The sequence below is a fragment of the Cebus imitator genome, unplaced genomic scaffold (assembly GCF_001604975.1).
Source record: "Cebus imitator isolate Cc_AM_T3 unplaced genomic scaffold, Cebus_imitator-1.0 Scaffold18, whole genome shotgun sequence".
NCBI lineage: Eukaryota > Metazoa > Chordata > Mammalia > Primates > Cebidae > Cebus > Cebus imitator.
Genome location: NW_016107333.1, coordinates 5,853,271 through 5,871,857, shown reverse-complemented (window position 1 = coordinate 5,871,857; position 18,587 = coordinate 5,853,271). Strand labels below are relative to the sequence as shown.

Genomic DNA, 18,587 nt, shown 5'->3' with positions numbered 1-18,587 from the left:
TTTGAGATGGAGTCTCGCTCTGTCGCCAGGCTAGAGTGAAGTGGTATGATCTTGGCTCACTGCAACCTCTGCCTCCTGGGTTCAAGTGATTCTCCTGCCTCAGTTTCCCGAGTAGCTGGGACTGCAGGTGCACACCACCATGCCCAGGTAATTTTTGTATTTTTAGTAGAAACTGGGTTTCACCATGTTGGCAAGGATGGTCTCAATTTCTTGACCTCGTGATCCACCTGCCTTATCCTCCCAAAGTGCTGGGATTACAGGCGTGAGCCACCACTTCCGGCCTGCCTTTTCTTTCCCCCGCCCTTATGCTTTCCCAAATATGTGCATATATAAGTAATATGTAGTATTGTGTTTTTCATATTTATATTGATGAATAATAGAGAGTATTTTGTGTGTTTTAAAAATATGTGTAAGTGGTATCATATCATCTTGCACCTTGCTGCTTTAGTTGAGTTTTATGTTTGAGCTATTGTGTGAATATACCATGGTTTCTTTCGTACTGAAGGCCATTGACTTTTCCAGTTTTTTAGCATTCGAGTTGATACTTCAGGGAATTCCGTTGTACATGTCCCCTGTGAGTGAACATTTGAAAAGAGTATTTAAAATGGTGGTTGCAGTTTATACTCCTATCACCTTTGTGATTTCACTACGTCCTCACTAACTTTTGGTATTAGCTGACATAAATTTCTGCAACTGTGTGAATTTGAAGTGGTTATTTCCTTGTTTTTCTTGTTAAGAAACATATTTTCAGCCGGACGCAGTGGCTCACGCCTGTAATCCCAGCACTTTGGGAGGCCAAGGTGGGCGGATCATGAGGTCAAGAGATTGGGACCATCCTGGCCAACATGGTGAAACCCCATCTGTACTAAAAATACAAAAAATAGCTGGGCATGGTGGCACGTGCCTGTGGTCCTAGCTACTCGGGAGGCTGAGGTGGAAGAATTGCTTGAACCCAGGAAGCAGAGGTTGCAGTGAACCGAGATTGCACCACTGCACTCCAGCCTGGAGACAGAGGAAGACTCCGTCTTAAAACAAACAAACAAACAAAAAAACATTTGTACTTTTAGATCAGGGTCAGAATTGTTACAAAGCTCTCCTCCTTCTTTTGGTCCCCCACTTTGTCTCCATTTTGAGACATAGCCACGAAGAAGCCCTGACTTGTAAGCATCTGTCTGGGCTGAAGATCAATTCTGTCTGAGTCCTCTGTTCTCTGATTGTTCTGGCCCCTTGGTTACTGTGGTCTCCTAAACCTGAATTGAGCCAGCGCTGGCTCACACTCCTTCCCTTTTCAGTGCTATGCTGGAATAAGGAAGGAGCAGTGTAGGGGAACCTTAAGGTCTGAATTTGATGCCAGGCTCTGCCACTAACAGCTCTCTGTTACGGATTAGATCCCTCATCTTTCATCTATAAAATGGAGGTAATACTGCTTGGTTTACAGAAGTGCTGGAAAGGTCTTTATGTCATACGTTTAAATTCTTTAGAAATGTAGAGATATGTTCAAAACAACACTCTTTATAAGAGCCCTAAATGACAAATAACCCAAGTGTTTTTCCACAGTAAATAAGTAAATTGTGGTATCTTGATACATACTACACAGCAGTGAGAATGAACTACATCTCACTGTGTGGGTGCATCTCATAAATATGAGCCAAATAAGCCAGCATAAACTCATATAGATTATATGATTCTGCTTATATAAAGTTCAGAAACAAATAAGAACTAATCTATGGTATTTGAGATCAAGACAATAGTTACCTTTTGGGGAAGGGGGATAGGACCGGAAGCTGGGTAGGAGGGAGACTTCTAGGGCTGCAGAAATGTTCTGTTTCCTGATCTGCATGGTGGTTATATAGTTGTGTTCATTTTGTGAAAAAGTGTTGATTTTTATGTTTATTTGTTTGTGCTTTTCTGTGTATGTTTTATGCCTCAATAAAAAGCATGCTTAGGCAGGCGCGGTGGCTCACATCTGTAATCCCAGCACTTTGAGAGGCCGAGGCAGGCGGATCATTTGAGGTCAGGAGTTTGAGACCAGCTTGGCCAACATGGTGAGACCCCATCTCTAATAAAAAATACAAAAAAATTAGGTGTGGTGGCACGCACCTGTAATCCTAGCTACTCAAGAGGCTGAGGCAAAAGAATTGCTTGAACCTAGGAATCAGAGGTTACAGTGAGCCAAGATTGCACCACTCCTCTCTAGCCTGGGTGACAGAGTGAGACTCCATCTCAAAAAAAAAAAAAAAAAAGCATGCATGAAACATATACTTGGAAATCATAAAAATGCAGTAAGAATGTAAGAAACTACAGAGAGCTACCAAGATAAAAGATTGGGCTTTGTACTTGAAATAATGAATTTAATTGAGAGACTTTTAATGTTTGTTTCCTTTTATCTGACTTACCCTCAAATTAATCTTCTCCTTTTCAATCCCACAGCACTAATCCAGATTTCCCTTCTTGCCCTGGTTGTTGTGGTCATTTCTTAATCGGTTTTCCTCCCATCATTCTTTACTCACTGTGGTTCATCCATTATTTTGCCGTCAGATCGATCTTTGAAAGTACAAACCTGATTATATCACTCTCTTGCTAAATAATGTGTAAAGACAAGATGATGCTTCTGCAAAGCATAAATTTTGGAGCTGGGTACATGAGTTGTGAATCCCATCTGTTCCCTCAGTCACTGTTGGACTCTCTTCAGGTCTCCAGACCTCACTGTCTCTGAGTGTAAACCTGAGTTCTTGTGATTAGTTTCTGAGCTCATCTTTTTAATGAGCCTGTTTCAAGGCCTGATGTGAGGAAGTGGATTTCCTTCTTCCCCTTGCTTTCCATGATTTCATCCTTCTCATCCAGCGATATGTGGCTGAGGTGGGTGCATTTGTGTGAGCACTCTAGCTGGATTCTGAGTACTATTGGGGAGAGTTATGTTGAGTCATCTTGAGTCACTGCAGTATCCCATGGGCTCTGCAGGGCTTTGGAAACAACCAGCACTTAAGGACTGGAGATTGTGTTGAGTAAATGGAGAGATCATTGATGTGTCAGGAGTCAGTAGAAATAGCAGGCTCTGGATATCATAATGCAGTGACGTCTGGGCAGAATGAGGGTGCAACACTGGAAAGAAAGTGCAGCCTACCCCAGACAGCACAGAGCCACCAGAACCAGGTTGTTCCAAAGGCTGAGGCGTGACAGGCAGGAGGCCATAGAGGGACCCAGGGAAGTCCTGCTTGCCTGACCACCATGGTGTGTGCTCTCTGTGCTAGGACGTAGTGCCTCTCTCTGTTCATAGTGATTGTCTTAGGAGGGACTTTGCCCAGCATAATGCACCTGAGTATAGAGCAGGTATTCCCGGCCAGATGGTGATCCACCACCTGGCTTTGGGATTCCTGGTTGACTACTTGCATGCCTTGGTCTATGCTGAGTAACATGTGTTGGCGCTGGAGTCAACTCACCTGAGTTTGAATACAGGCTCTACCACTTGCTTGCTCCAGGACATTGGGCAGAGAACTTTGCTAAACTTCAATTTTCCCATTTGTGAAATAGAGATAATAGTACTACTTACCTCATAACTTTGTTACACCAAATGACCCAAGGGGAAATGCTTAGTAAAATGTCTGGCCTATAGTAAACTCTGAATACATACTCTCTCTTTATCTCAGTGAAAGCATTTGCCCGGGCAGTCAGAGATCTGAGTTCTGAACTCAGCCAACTACTGAGGAGCTACAAAACCAATAGACAAGACACTGTCATTTTGATATAATTAAGAAGCCTGATCAATTGATTTTTTCTTTCTTTCTTTCTTTCTTTCTTTCTTTCTTTCTTTCTTTCTTTCTTTCTTTCTTTTTTTTTTTTTTTTTTTTTTTTGATTGATTGATTTTCTTTTCTTTTTTGAGTGATTTTCTACTTTCATGTCACTCTTGGATCTCATGCATTATGCTGACCTGGGATTTTATTCTCTCAGTACAGAAGGATCCTTTTCAATGGGATTTGGAAATTTCTTGGTGAATTGGAATTTTTGTTTACCAGTTTTCAAAAATAAGACCTGCTGCATACTCACTAGACTAGTAGAGGTGAACAATTATAAAATGCTTTAAGAGAAACAAGAGTCTTTTAAATCCTTGTGCTTTAACTTGTTGGCAAAAGAGTTTTTAAATCCTTATCTTTTAATTTGTTTAAAGTGGTCCTTTGTAAAACTGATTGATTTGACAGCAGAGTGTGCCACACAGACCACTCACCCACTGTCTGATCATTTCTGTACCCTCTCAGTAAAGGCAGGATTTGTGCAGCCACGAAAGAACGTACCCCCATCCACATGTCAGGTGGACACGGCCTCCTAGACAACTTGGTGATTACCCAAATGTATCTCACATGCCTCATTGCTCATACTTTTAGCAATTACCAGACCATCCATCTTGCTGTGACCTAGATGGAAAATTGAAACCCTGGCCACCAGCCCTGACTATGCCACTAATCAGCAAGAGCCTCGGTATTATCATCTGTGGATGGGGCTCAGTAGACATGTTCAGCCTTCATCACGTAGCTGGCTGTCAGTGAGAGTGAACATGGCAGTATATGCTGAAGATTCCATAGTGTGGCTGCCTCACTCTGCCCCAGCTCTCCAGAAGGCACCTCTGTTCCATGCATCTCCCCTTACCTTTCTCCCATCAAAGCCTTGCCCCAGTTTGTCAGGGTTTTACTGGATACTTTACCAATTTGATAATTTCAAAAATTTGAAAGAATAGAACCAACTTAACAGTATCCTGGTTTCACCTCAGGCTTCTGAGAAAGCCCTTATCTCTAGGGTAGAATTTCAGACAGTGTGGGGAGTTCAGCTGGGGAGATGTTTCAGAGTGAGACTGATAACAGGCAGCCTGTGTTTTATAGGCAGTGTGAACTTGACATTCTGCTTAAGTGAAAAACAGAATATTATAGGATTTGTGCTGTGTGGTGATAGTAACTGTAAAAAAGCACCCCCTTTATGCTGAATGCTCTGATTTTATTTTATTTTATTTTATTTTTTTTTGAGATAGAATCTCACTCTGTCACCCAGCCTGGAGTGCAATGGTGTGGTCTTGGCTCACTGCAACCCCTGCCTTTGGGGGTTCAAGTAATTCTTATGCCTCAGCCTCCCAAGTAGCTGGGATTACAGGCATGCACAACCACACCCAGCTAATTTTTGTATTTTTAGTACAGATGGAGTTTTGCCATGTTGTCTAGGCTGTTCTTGAACTCCTGGCCTCAAGTGATCCAGCACTTGGGTTCTAATGGATTTCTTCAATGGAGAGTCCTGGGGCTTACAGCAGAACCATTGGGACTAGAAAGTACCCTGTAGAGATTTCTTGGTTTTGGACTCCTCAATTTCTGGGCCAGTGAGGTTGAACACTAGTAGTAGTTCTGGTCTGAGCTCATAGACTGATCATAGGAGCAACCTGCCATTGTTCCCTTTTTGATCTCAGGCAGGTCTCTTAACAGATCTGATCTCCTCATTTCTAAAGTAATGATGTAGAACTAGGTATGCATGAGACCAGGCCCGTTCATGTGGGGAGAAAAGCTCATAAACAACCTGAGAAGGCAAAGCCCTGTGTTGGGAACATGTAAAGTGCTGTGGGAACACAGTTTCAGATTTTGCCTGTAGGTTAGGAGCTGGACTGCAAAAGGAGAAGGTGGCATTTGAGTTAGGCTTTGCTGTGAATTGAATTGTGTCCTGCCTTCCCCCTAAAATTCATATGTTGAAGTCCTAACCCTCAGTATGATGGTATTTGGCAATAATTAATTTAAGATGATGTTATGAGGATGGGGCCTTCATGATGGGATTAGTGGCATTATAGGAAGAGATCAGAGAGCTCCCCAGTCCCCCATGTGAGAACATAGCAAGAAGATGGTCATCTGCAAGCTGGGAAGAGGGTCTTCACTGGGAACCAAATAGCCTGGCACCTTGATCTTGTACTTCCCAGCCTCCAGAGCTGTGAGAAAGAAATACCTGCTGTTTAAACCACCCAGTCTGTAATGTTTTGTTACAACAGCCTAAGCAGACTAATCCATGCCTTAAAGAGTGAGGCTAGGTAGGAGTTGGACCAGAAGCTAGGGAAGAGGAAAGGCATCCCTATGGCAGGAACAGGCACAGCAAGGGTTCAGAGGCATCAAGGGGAATAAACCAATCATCTGTCCCTAAGGTGCCCCTTCTGATAATCCTGTCACCCACATAGTTCTTCTGCTCTCAGCCAGGCCTTTGCAAAGTGAATTTAGAAGGTCAGTTTAGGTTTGCTTTTCCAAATGAGGTTTCTCAATATACTAGAGTCACTTAATACATTCTCTTCCAGGAGCCAGCTTGGCCTTAGGTTTCTTTCTATGTAGGTGAGTTCAGTCCTGAATAGAGGTTTGGCCCAGAAAGAATTTTCTGGTGTCAAAGGGGGCCTCTCCTGTGCTTATTATTTCTTATTCCTACATTGCTACATTCATTTGGGTCGTGTTCTCACCCTGGGTAAGGTCTAGGCTAAAGTGAGCCTTGGGGCACAGGAATGGGTACCTCTTTGTTGCCATCTGTACCTTTTCTCATGGGACTACACTGGCTTTATGGCAGAAACATGTCCTCCTCCCTTTAAAGCAAAGGATTATGAGCTTAATTAGAATATGGATTATGGTACCATAACAGAGAGAACAACGTAGCTGGTTGAAATCAGAGAGGTTTATTTCCCTCTCAGCATGAGAACTGCAAGTTACCCATGGCGGCTCTGCTCAGGCTCTGAAGGGGCCTGGGCCCTGCTTTCTCCCCATTGTTTCACCAGGCCCCAGGTACTCCTCTTCTTTGGCGTCCAAAATGGTTCCCTGCCTTACCTATCTTTCAGCTGCTGGGAAGGGAAAGTACTCTCCTTTCTTTTAAGGGCACAACCCAGAAGTGCCACATGTCACTTCTCGTATCCCATAGGCAGAACATCTGCCACCCCTCTCTCAAGGGAACCTGGAACATGAACTCTTCCTATGGAAGAAGTGGAGAAGTAATGTTGGGGAGGGCATTGCAGCCTCTACCACATGTGCTAAGAAAAATTCAGGGCTTGAGGAGGGAGGGCCGTCCTGGGTTGGTGTCTGGGTGGGACCCATAGTAGGGGACCGATGGGAGATGAGACTGGGAAGGTAGACATGGTGAAATGACGGTGGCAGGCCCTGAGTACCACTTCTCTGATAGGCAGAGAGAATCCCTCCACGCTTAAATCTGCTTCTGTTCTGCCCTTGAGCTGCCACCCCGTTGTGCAGATCAGAACATGCTCTGGTCACTGCTTCTCCCAGCCTCATGGCCGAGCTCTGTAGTGTACAAGCAGTTACCCCATAGGTGGTGGTGATGTTATTCTTTTCCCTTTTGGAAGCGACAGTCTGATAACGGTTGTTCTGCTCTCATAAGATGATTGGATGGAATACTCAAGTGTCAGCTGCATGGAGGAGCAAGAGGGGCTTTGGTATTTCTCCCGATGGACACCTGCAGCCTGGGGAGAGGACAAGTGGCCATCCTGGAGAAAAGCCTTGCCCTGCTTAGGCAACAAGCTGCTCTCTGATCCAGAGCCCTGGCAGGAAGTCACTCTTTGTCCAACCCAGTCAGGGCAGCCAAGAGAAGCTCCACAGCCAGTACATGCTCTGTGGGTCATGGAACAAATGGTAACGTGTCCAGAGAGAGACCTGATAGTAGACCAGTGACCAGCACTGCTTTCCAGGGAAAGGGTATTGCAAGCAAGATAATAACAGCTGACATTTGAGTACTTCGTGTGCTGGGCGCTGTTCCAAGTTCGTTACTTGTATTGCCTTATTTAGTCATCAGAACAAACCCTATGAGTTGAGTGCTGTTATGCCTAATTTATGCTGTTATTCCATTCTGGTCTCAGAGTATGGTTGATATGATTTCAGTGATTTGAATTTATTGATACTTGGTTTATGGCCAAGCATGTGGCAAATTTTAGATTATTTGCCATTTGCAGATGGGTGGAATGTATAGTTTGTCATTGCTGGATGGAATACTCTGTAGACATCTATTAGATCCAATTGGTCAAGTGTAAAATTTAAGTCCAGTATTTCTTTGTTTTTTGCCTCGATGATCTTTCTAATGCTGTCAGTGGGGCGTTGAAGTCCCCCACTAATATCATGTGGCTCTTTTTTGTTGTTGTTGTTGTTGTTGGCTATATCTTTTTTTTTTTAGGTCTAGAAGTACTGGTTTTAGGAATTTGGATGCTCTAATATTAGCATAATGCCAACATAAAGTTGGCATATTAGATATCTATAATGCCTAATTTATAGATTAGAAACTAAGGTGCAGATTAGATGGATTAACTTGAACCATTATTTACAGTTCTAGCAGGTGGTGGAGCCATGATTTGAATCTGTTGTGAAGCCCTTACTCTCATCTTGAGGCTCTGCTGTCTTTTATGATTCCTGGGAATGGTGCCCTGTCCCAGGCCCTAGAGTGGGAAATAGGAGTGCCTCCCTGCAGGAGACTTCCTGTGCCCATGGCAGTCTGAGGGTTTCTGCCTATTGTCTCCTTGTGTACTGTTGTTCCTCAAAGACTCACCTGGCTTAGCTCAGTCCTTTCTGGGCATTTCTCTGTGTCTTCTCTGGGGCCTGCAAGTTCTGCCACTGGAGTTTACCAGTGACCACCGTCTTTAGCCAGATAACCAGGTATGGGCTAGCATTGGGCAGTTTTTCCTTTACATCTCGCCCCGTCTCAAGGATTTAGGATCTAGATTATGTTGTTGCTTCAGCCAGTTCTGCTACTGACAGGATGAATTCTGTTAGCATTTCACTAAGCTGGGGGGTATAATTACTTTAGTTGGAGGTCACTAAAACCTGAATTTACAAATAAAAAACTGGACCAGGCAGCAGTTTATGTGGGGGGATGTGGGTGAAGGTATATCAGGTAATATCCCTCCTTTGCTGAGATCCTTCCAGTGGCTCCCTAAGTCACTCATAGTAAAACCCAGCTTCCTCACAGGGCCCTTCATCATGATCTGCTTTTAGCCTCCATCTGCTTCTCTCCCTCACTCAACCTAATTCTAATTTCAGTTCCATTGGAGCCATACAGATCTCCTTGCTATTTCTTGATTTCAAATTCTAGTTGTTCATTGCTGCTATATAGAAAAGCAATAGATTGTTATATATTAACCTTGTATCTTGTAACCTTGCTATAAGGGCTGTTTGGCAGTTTTTGTTTTGGTCAGTTCTTTGGGATTTTCTACACAGACAGTCAGATCATCTGTAAACAAAGTTATTTGTTCCTTTTCAATCTGTAGAGCTTTTATTTCCCTTTCTGGCTTATTGCATTAGCTAGGATTTCCAGTAAAACATTGAATAGGAGTAGTGAGAGCAGCACCTTGCTTTGTTCCTGATCTTAAGGGGAAAGCATCCAATTTCTTACCATTAAGTATGAAGTTGGCTGTAAAGAAGTTCTTTATCCCGTTGAGAAAATTCCCTCCTATTCATAGTTTGCGGCCCCATCAGCCCTTTAGGTTGGTGCAAAAGTAATTTTGGTTTTGCTGTGCCTTTCTGTGGCAAAAACAGCAATTACTTTTGCACCAACTGAATAGAATGTAGCTCTGTGAGGGACAGGGGGCGTTATCTGCCTTGTTCATTGCCATATCCTTCCTCCCCAGAATGTGCCTGGAACATAGTATGTGCATGAATATTTGTTGACTAAATGAATTGAAACCATGGCTAATAATACGGCGGTAGCCAATAAATTGTGTAAAAATGAGTTTTGTTTTTATTTTTGGGGAAGACTCTATTCCCAGGATCAATGAAAAGTAAAAATTATTCATAGCTTTTTTGAAATTTAGAAGACATCTGACCATGTTTTACTAATCTACTTTCTTTGGGCCTTGTTTCTTGGTTTTTAAAATGAGTGTTTTTACAAATTGGTCTAAGTTCTCTCCTAGCTTTCATGTTTGTTGACTTTCTTTCCTAGCTGCAGGATACTTTAACAGTTAAGGAGCTCAAACACCCTTAAGTCCTATGTTCTCTAGCCAGTAGATCAACTCTGCCTATAGAGTCCAGGCTTGCCGGCCAGTAGGCACAGCCCACCATTCCTTTCTGATGGTTCCTGAGTGCTCATTTGGGAGAGGGCCCTGGGTTGCACTGCAGACATGGTGCTGGAGAGTCAGACCAATTTGCTTTTAAATACCTATATGATGTCAGGTGGGGGATTTCACCTCTCTGAGTTTCAGTTTCCCTGCCTGTAAAATGGAATGATATACATCCAAGTTGTTGTAAGGATTAAATGAGATATTTGTGGTTTCCTTGCACACAAGTGCTTAGTTAAAATGGAATCTGATGGCCTACCCTGCCCATACCTGCTTTGTGGATATCTTGATTCCATATCAAAATAACCTGGAAAGTGTTTTTAAAATCCTGATGTCCTTGAAAACATTATGCTAAATGAAAGAAACCAGACACAAAGGGTCACCTACTGTATGGTTCCGTATTTATGAAATACCCAGAATAGATAAACCCATGGTGTCAGATGCAGGTTGGTTGGTGTCAGGGGCTGAGGGGAGGGGAGATACTGTTTAATGGTAAAGGGTTTTACTTTGGAGTGATGGAAATGTTGTTAGAACTGTATCAAAGTGGTTGTACAACATTATGAATGTACTAAATGCAACTGAATTGTCTTTTTTCTTTACAGCTTTATTGAGGCTTAATTGTACAATGAACAGCACATATTTAAATGGTATAATTGGTGAGATTTGACATATGTTTATACCTAACTGTCACTACAATCAAGATAGCAAACATATTTCATTCCCTTCCAAACTTTCCTCGTGCCCCTTTTCAGTTCTTCCTTCCCACCTCTCCCCTCCCCCTGAGCTCCAGGCAACCACCATTCTGCTTACTGTTACTTAAAGGTTTGTTTTCCTTTTTTATCCCCCCAAGACCGAGTTTTACTGTATTGCCCAGGCTGGAGTGAAGTGGCACAATCTCAGCTCACTGCAACCTCTGCCTCCTGGGCTCAAGTGATTCTCCTGACTCAGCCTCCTGAGTAGCTGGAATTATAGGCATAAGCCACCATACCCAGCTAATTTTTGTATTTTTAGTAGAGACGGGGTTTCACCATGTTGGTCAGGCTGGTCTTTAATTCCTGACCTCAGATGGTCCACCTACCTCTGTCTCCCAAAGTGCTAGGATTACAGGTGTGAGCCAACGTGCCCAGCTGATTTATTTTCATTTTGTAAAGTATTATAGAAATGGAATTCTGCATTGTTTTGTCTGGCTCCTTTCACCCAGCGTACTTTGAGATTCACTTATGTTGGTGTTCGGACCTTTATTTCTGAAAAATTTTCCATTGTTTGGACACACCATGAATTATTTGTACATTCACTTGTTGATGGACGTTTGAGCAGTTTTCCATTTGGAGAGATTACAGCTAAAACTGCCATAAGCCTTCATGTATAAGTCTCTGTGTGGACATAAGTGATACTTTCTCTTGAATCAGTAAGTTGTAGTAGATGGCAAGGTCATAGGCTATACATACGTGTAAACTCTTGTTGACATCTAAAAAGTAAGACATGGCGAATTACTTGAAATCCCACAAATATATTTGGTAAGAGCAGAAGAAACGACTGGAACAGGCTTAGTGCAGTGGTGTGATCTGGGCTCACTGCAACCTCCACCTCCTGGGTTCCAGCAATTCTCCTGCCTCAGCCTCCCAAGTAGCTGGGATTACAGACGTCTGCCACCACACCCGGCTGATTTTTATATTTTTATTTTTAGTAGAGATGGGGTTTCACCATGTTGGCCAGGCTGGTCTCAAACTTCTGGCCTCAAGTGAGCCACCTGCCTCGACCTCCCAAAGTGCTGGGATTACAGGTATGAGCTACCATGCCCGGCTATGACTGAATTTTTCAATGGTGAGGCTATTAATTTTGAAAACTGATCTCAGTAGAGTGGTAGGTGGGAAGCTTTTTAGAATGTAATTAGAAAAATCTGTGAAGGGTGAAGTTTAGACAGGGAGGATTGATAGCTTGAGGAGTTTTGTTGTAAAGAGTAGAGAGGATGAAGTTTTGGTATTTGGAAGGCATGATCTATTCATTTAAAAATAATTTTATGTTATATGAATTGTACCTTTTTTCTTTCTTTTTTTTTTTTAAAGAGTGAAACAACCAACAAAATCCTGGCTGGGTGCGGTACCTCACTCCTATAATCCCAGCACTTTGGGAGGCTGAGGTGGGCTGATCACCTGAGATCAGGAGTCGAGACCAGCTTGGCCAACATAGTGAAACCCTGTCTCTACTAAAAATACAAAATTTAGCTGGGTTTGGTGGAGTGTGTCTGTAGTCCTAGCTACTCTGGAGGCTGAGACAGGAGAATCCCTTGAACCAAGAAGGCAGCGGTTGCAGTGAGCTGAGATCGTGCCACTGCACTGCAGCCTGGGTGAGATGGCAATTAAAAAAAAAAAATCAGATCCCCAGGTGATTCCAGTATATAGCCAAAGTTGAGGAGCAGTGATCTAAGTAGAATTTTCCAAACTTGTCTCTTGTTAACAAGGTTAAATATTTTTAACCTTGGAGAACATAAGATCTCTGGCTTCTTACTCAACTCTGCTGTCAAAGTGTGAAAGACATGTAACCAGTAAGCATGGTGTGTTTCAATAAAACCCATTTACAATGACAGGCAGTGGGCCTGAGTGTGCTGAGCTGGATCGAAAGGGTAAGTGATGGAGGTGTGGCTGTGCTATAGGCATCCTGCTCCAGACTTCCCAGGCAGAGCCCGGCCCACTGTACATGCTTAATTAAGAAAAGAATAAGCACCCCAGCATTGAAAACAGAATGTTAAAATGCCAACATTTGTGTTTAATTCTAGCTGCAAAAGACAAGGAAAAGAATAAAGAAAAGAAATTCAAAGAGTTTGTGAGAGTGAAGCCAAAGAAGAAAAAGAAAAAGAAAAAGAAAACCAAACCTGGTAATTTTTCCCTTGAAGGTTTCACTTAGGTTTCCTTATTATGAGTGGGGAGGGGTTGCTTTCTCCCACTATAGCCTCTGAGCCTGCGTTGAGCAGAGGAAGGTAAAGTAGTCCTTTACCAGGGCATGTGGGCTCAATCTAGTAGGCCCTGGAAGGGGAAGCGCCCACTTACCCAGGTGTTACAAAGTCCTGCTGGCATTGAAAAGCCTTCCCACTTGCTGCATTGGCCAGTGTGCCCTGCTACAGGCTGGTACATATGAAAGCATCGAAGTGTAAGCAGATGTGCAAGTCAGTGATGGTATTTGTTCACTCACATGACTCTTAAACACATCTTTGAGCCCTCTCAGGAAAGGATTCCCTTCGTTTTTTTTGTTTTTTATTTTTGAGACAGAGTTTTGCTCTCATTGCCCAGGCTGGAGTACAATGGCATGATCTCGGCTCACCACAACCTCCACCTCCCAGGTTCAAGCGATCTCCTGCCTCAGCCTCCTGAGTAACTGGAATTACAGGCATGCCACATACCACGCCTGGCTAATTTTTTGTAATTTTAGTAGAGAAGGTGTTTCTCCATGTTGGTCAGGCGGATCTCGAACTGCCTGCCTGAGGTGATCTGCCTGCCTTGGCCTCCCAAAGTGCTGGGATTACAGGTGTGAGCCACCAAGCCTGGCAGGATTCCCTTCTTAAAAACTGTGTCTAGCCCTCACAAAAATGTTTAGAAAAATCTATGTTCTGACCTTGGAACTTAAAGGATGCCATGTTTTATTCTCAGTGTACCTTCTAGCTGAGAAAAACAATCTTATCAGAAAAAGAGGAGACAGGTGATGATGAAGAGGAACTGTTTGGTCCCCTACATCTGCTCTCCACAACTCTTTTTGATTGAATTGTCCCTGAGCCTATGTGCTGCTCGAACAGGAGGCTTGTTGGTTGGATGAGATTGATTGTGGTATGCACCGATGATATCTAGGGTTGTTTATTCCTTCCTGATCCTGTTCTTCCAGAATGCCCCTGCAGTGAAGAGATCAGTGACACCTCCCAGGAACCTTCTCCCCCTAAGGCATTTGCTGTTACCAGGTGTGGGTCCTCACACAAACCAGGTGTCCATATGAGCCCGCAGCTCCATGGCCCAGAATCTGGACACCAAAAAGGGAAAGTGAAAGCATTAGGTAAGGAGGCTCTGCTGGCCTGATCATTTGCTGATCATTTACTGGAAAATACAAGCATACCTGGGAGATATTATGGGTTTGGTTCTAGACTACAACAATAAAACAAATAAGGCTAGTCACACATGTTTTTTATTTTCCCAGTGTGTATGAAAGTTACGTTTAGGCCGGGCACGGTGGCTCACGCCTATAATCCTAGCACTTTGGGAGGCCGAGGCGGGTGGATCACAAGGTCAAGAGATCGAGACCATCCTGGTCAACAAGGTGAAACCTCGTCTCTACTAAAAAAATACAAAAATTAGCTGGGCATGATGGTGCGTGCCTGTAGTCCCAGCTACTCGGGAGGCTGAGGCAGGAGAATTGCTTGAACCCAGGAGGCGGAGGTTGCGGTGAGCCGAGATCGTGCCATTGCACTCCAGTCTGGGCAACAACAGCGAAACTCCGTCTCAAAAAAAAAAAAGAAAGTTAGTTTATACTGTATTGTAGTCTGTTAAATGTTCAGTAGCACATGTGTAAAACAATGAATTTACCTTAATTGAAAAATATTGCTGATGAGAAGTGTCAAGTTTTTTGGAGTAAATCCTCAAAAGCATACAGGCAACAGATACAGAAATGGACAAGCAGGAGTGTATCAAGCTGAAAAGCTTTTGCACAGCAAAGTAAATGATCAATAGAGTGAACCAAAAACCTACTGAATGAAAGAAAATATTTGTAAACTACTCATCAACAAGAGATTAATAACCAGAATATTCAGAACTCAATTTAATAGAAAAATTATTCAATTTAAAAATTGGAACCAGGCGTGGTGGCTCACGTCTGTAATCCCAGCACTTTTGGAGGCTGAGGCAGGTGGGTCACTTGAGCCCAGGAGTTCTAGACTAGCCTGGCCAACATGGTAAAACTCTGTCTCTACAGAAATACAAAAAATTAGCTGGGTGTGGTCGTGTCCGCCTGTAATCTCAGCTACTTGGGAGGTTAAGGCGAGAGAATCGCTTGAACGTGGGAGGCAGAGGTTACAGTGAGCCGGGATCACACCACTGCACTCAAGCCTGGGCGACAGAGCCAAACTCTTTCTCAAAAAAAAAAAAAAAAAAAAATCGATAAAATATGTTTCTTTTTTTTGAGACGTAGTCACTCTGTCGCCCAGGCTGGAGTGCAGTAGCATGATCTTGGCTCACTGCAACTTCCGCCTTACAGGTTCAAGAAATTCTCCTGCCTCAGCCTCCTGAGTAGCTGAGATTATAGGCGCATGCCATCACGCCTGGCTAATTTTTTGTATTTTTAGTAGAGACAAAGTTTCACCGTGTTGGTCAGGCTTGTCTCGAACTCCTGACCTCTTGATCTGTGCGCCTTGGCCTCCCAGAGTGCTGGGATTACAGGCATGAGCCATCACCGCGGGCCTGTTTTATTTCTTAAAGCTTTCTTTGAGATAAAATTATTTCGGTTCTTCCATATGTTCTGAAAAATGTGACATATTGTTCATTAGATCAATCTTGTTTTGATGCTAGTTCAAATTTTTGAACTAGCATTACATTTCATTGTGTTAGCAATTTAAAAAATGAAAGCTGGGCATGATGTTCCACACCTGTAATCCCAACACTTTGGGAGGCTGAGGTGGGTAGATTGCTTAAGTCCAGAAGTTCAAGACCAGCCTGGGCAACATGGCAAACCTTGCCTCTACAAAATACAAAAAAAGTCCAGCTGGGTGTTGTGGCATGCATATGTAATCCCATCTACTCAGGAGGCTGAGGTGGGAGAAACCCCTGAGCCCAGGAGGTCAAGGCTGCAGTGAGCCATGATCATGCCACTGTATACCGGCGTTGGTGACAGAATGAGACCCTGTCTCAAAAATAAGTAAAATAACAATTAAAAAATACTTTATTGCTTAAAAATGCTGATAGATAGGAAGTGAGTATTTGCCATTGGAAAAATGGTGTCAATAGACTTCATCAACAGAGGGATGCTATGAATCTTTAATTTGTAAAAAACTCAGTATCTGCAAAGCATGATAAAGTGAGGTACAATAAAAGAAGGTGAAAAAAAAAAAAAAAAAAAAAAAAAAAATAAACCAAAAAAAAAAAAAAAAAAAAAAAAAAAAATATTAGGAAAAAAAAAAAAAAAAAAAAAAAACAAAAAACAATATCTGTGAAGTGCGATAAAAGTATTAATAGTTATGACTGACTTAGAACAGTGTCTGGTATAGAACAAGCGCTTAGTAAAAGTTAGCTGTGATGATAACTAATCAGCATCAAGTGATTCTGGCTCTGATTATTTCTGGAATCTTCTCCTTCCTCATTCTTCACTGTCTACAGAGTTTTTGTGAGTCTCACTCTGTCACCCAGGCTGGAGTGCAGTGGCATGATCTTGGCTCACTGCAACCTCTGCCTCCCAATTCAAGTGATTCTCCTGCCTCAGCCTCCCCAGTAGCTGAGATTACAGGCGCACACCACCACACCCAGCTAACTTTTTGTATTTTTAGGAGAGGCAGGGTTTTGCCATGTTCGCCAAGCTGGTCTCAAACTCCTGGGCTCAAGTGATCCGCCCACTTTGGCTTCCTAAAGTGCTGGGATTACAGGCGTGAGTCACTGCGCCTGGCCTGTTTGTTTTTTGAGACAAAGTCTTACTCTGTCACCCAGGATGGAGTGAAGTGGTGTGATCATACCTCACTGCAGCCTCTAACTTGCTAGCTCAAGGGATCCTCCCGCCTCAGCCTCCTGAGTAGCTGGGACTATAGGCATATACCATCGTGCCCTGCTAATTTTTTTTTCCTTTTAGTGGAGATAGGGTTTCACCATGTTGCCCAGGCTTGACTTGAACTCCTGAGCTCAAGCAATCCTCCCCCTTTGGCCTCCCAAAATTCTGGTATTAGAGACATGAACCACCATGCCAAGCCTTTGTTTATAGAGTTTTAAAGGTAGCTTTGGACATAGGCAGACTGTAAGCCATGTCCTGGCTGGATGGGGTGAGGCTGAAGAACATGTTAGAACTGTCAGGAATGATAGTCTGTGTGGTTCGTGGGGAGCTGTATCTCCTCTGCCACACAGTTCTATGATCTTGAGTGGCCACTGCCCTTGGGCCTCATTCTCTTAGTGGAATCAGGAAATGGAGTTGAGTTCACTGCCAGGCAGGGTGCTTCATTTGGGCTGTTACTAAATGACAGACCCAAGGACAGATTGGCATCCTTGTTTCCTTGCCCTGTGAATATTCATGAAGGAGTGGGACCATAAGGTCTTTTTTTTTTTTTTTTTTGAGATGGAGTTTCGCTTTTCTTGCCCAGGCTGGAGTACAATGGTGCGATCTCAGCTCGCCGCAACCTCCGCCTCCTGGGTTCAAGTGATTCTTCTGCCTCAGCCTTCCGAGTAGCTGGGATTACAAGTGTGCGCCATTACACTTTTGTGTTTTTGGTAGAGACAGGGTTTCTCCATGTTGGTCAAGCTGGTCTCAAACTCCCGACCTCAAGTGATCCGCCTGCCTCGGCCTCCCAAAGTGCTGGAATTACAGGTGCCTGGCCTATAAGGTCGTTTTTCGTTCTTGACAATCAGAGGTATTTTAATTTTATAACTGAGAATAGTAACTATTGTTTTCCCTTTCCTCATAGAGGAGGATAATTTGAGTGAGTCCTCTTCTGAGAGCTTTCTCTGGAGCGATGATGAGTACGGCCAAGATGTGGATGTGACCACCAATCCAGAAGAGGAACTTGATGGGGATGACCGCTATGACCTTGAGGTGGTCCGTTGCATCTGTGAGGTCCAGGAAGAAAATGACTTCATGATTCAGGTAGGCAGAACTTCCAGGAAACAGGTCTAGAGAAGCACAAATTGGTTCTTGGAGGGAATTTTGAGGCCAGCAACTATGGCAAGTCATACCAGAGCCCCAGATACACCGTATGAACAGCAGCAGACTGAACTTTGCTTTTTGGTTTGGCTTCCTCAGAGTTCCAGGCTGCCATACATAGTCCACTGATGGAATAAGAGAGGACTTTAGGGATCACTGAGTCTAAACCTCATGTGCTGCTTGAGGCAACTGGGACCCCGCAAATGGGAAGGGTTTTGCCTGTGGTCATAAAGTGAGAAGTTGAGCAGCAGGGACTGAAATCTTTGGAGAGGCAGTTTAATTTTCCCATGGACTCTTATCTTCTCTTTGACGTAATTTTTTTTTATGGTCCAAAGTCATGCAGGCTGGCTTTATAATGTGTGTTTCTTTTTCTTTCTTTCTTTTTTTAACCCTTCTTCTCATTACACAAGTTTCTTTTACTTTATTTTCCTGATATTTGAGTCTGTCATCTCCATCTCTGAGATGTGCCTACGGTGGGTAGGACCTCCTTACCTGCTTGAGGAAACCATCCTAGGTCAGTACCTGCCTGCCCTGGCCCTTGTCTGTGAATTGCAGTCTGGGAGAGGTGGTGCTGTCTGGCCGGCTCCTAAGGGTGTCACAGTCTTGACAGCTGCCCAACTGGCTTGGGGACCTGAATTTTTAAAAGTCATGGTTATGTCAGGTGTGGTGGCTCAC

The 18,587-nt window shown here is 43.4% G+C and overlaps 1 protein-coding gene across 7 annotated transcripts in view; it reads left to right on the top strand.

Moving 5' to 3' along the window:
- The window catches only part of PHF20 (PHD finger protein 20), a 176,320-nt gene that overhangs the window by 130,629 nt on the left and 27,104 nt on the right, over nucleotides 1-18,587 (top strand). For all 7 annotated transcript variants that reach the window (XM_017513044.2, XM_017513016.2, XM_017513035.2 and 4 more), the window contains 3 exons: nucleotides 12,820-12,918; nucleotides 13,917-14,081; nucleotides 17,677-17,855. In XM_017513044.2, coding sequence (XP_017368533.1) covers nucleotides 12,820-12,918; nucleotides 13,917-14,081; nucleotides 17,677-17,855 — 443 coding nt within the window. The remainder of the gene's footprint in view (nucleotides 1-12,819; nucleotides 12,919-13,916; nucleotides 14,082-17,676; nucleotides 17,856-18,587) is intronic.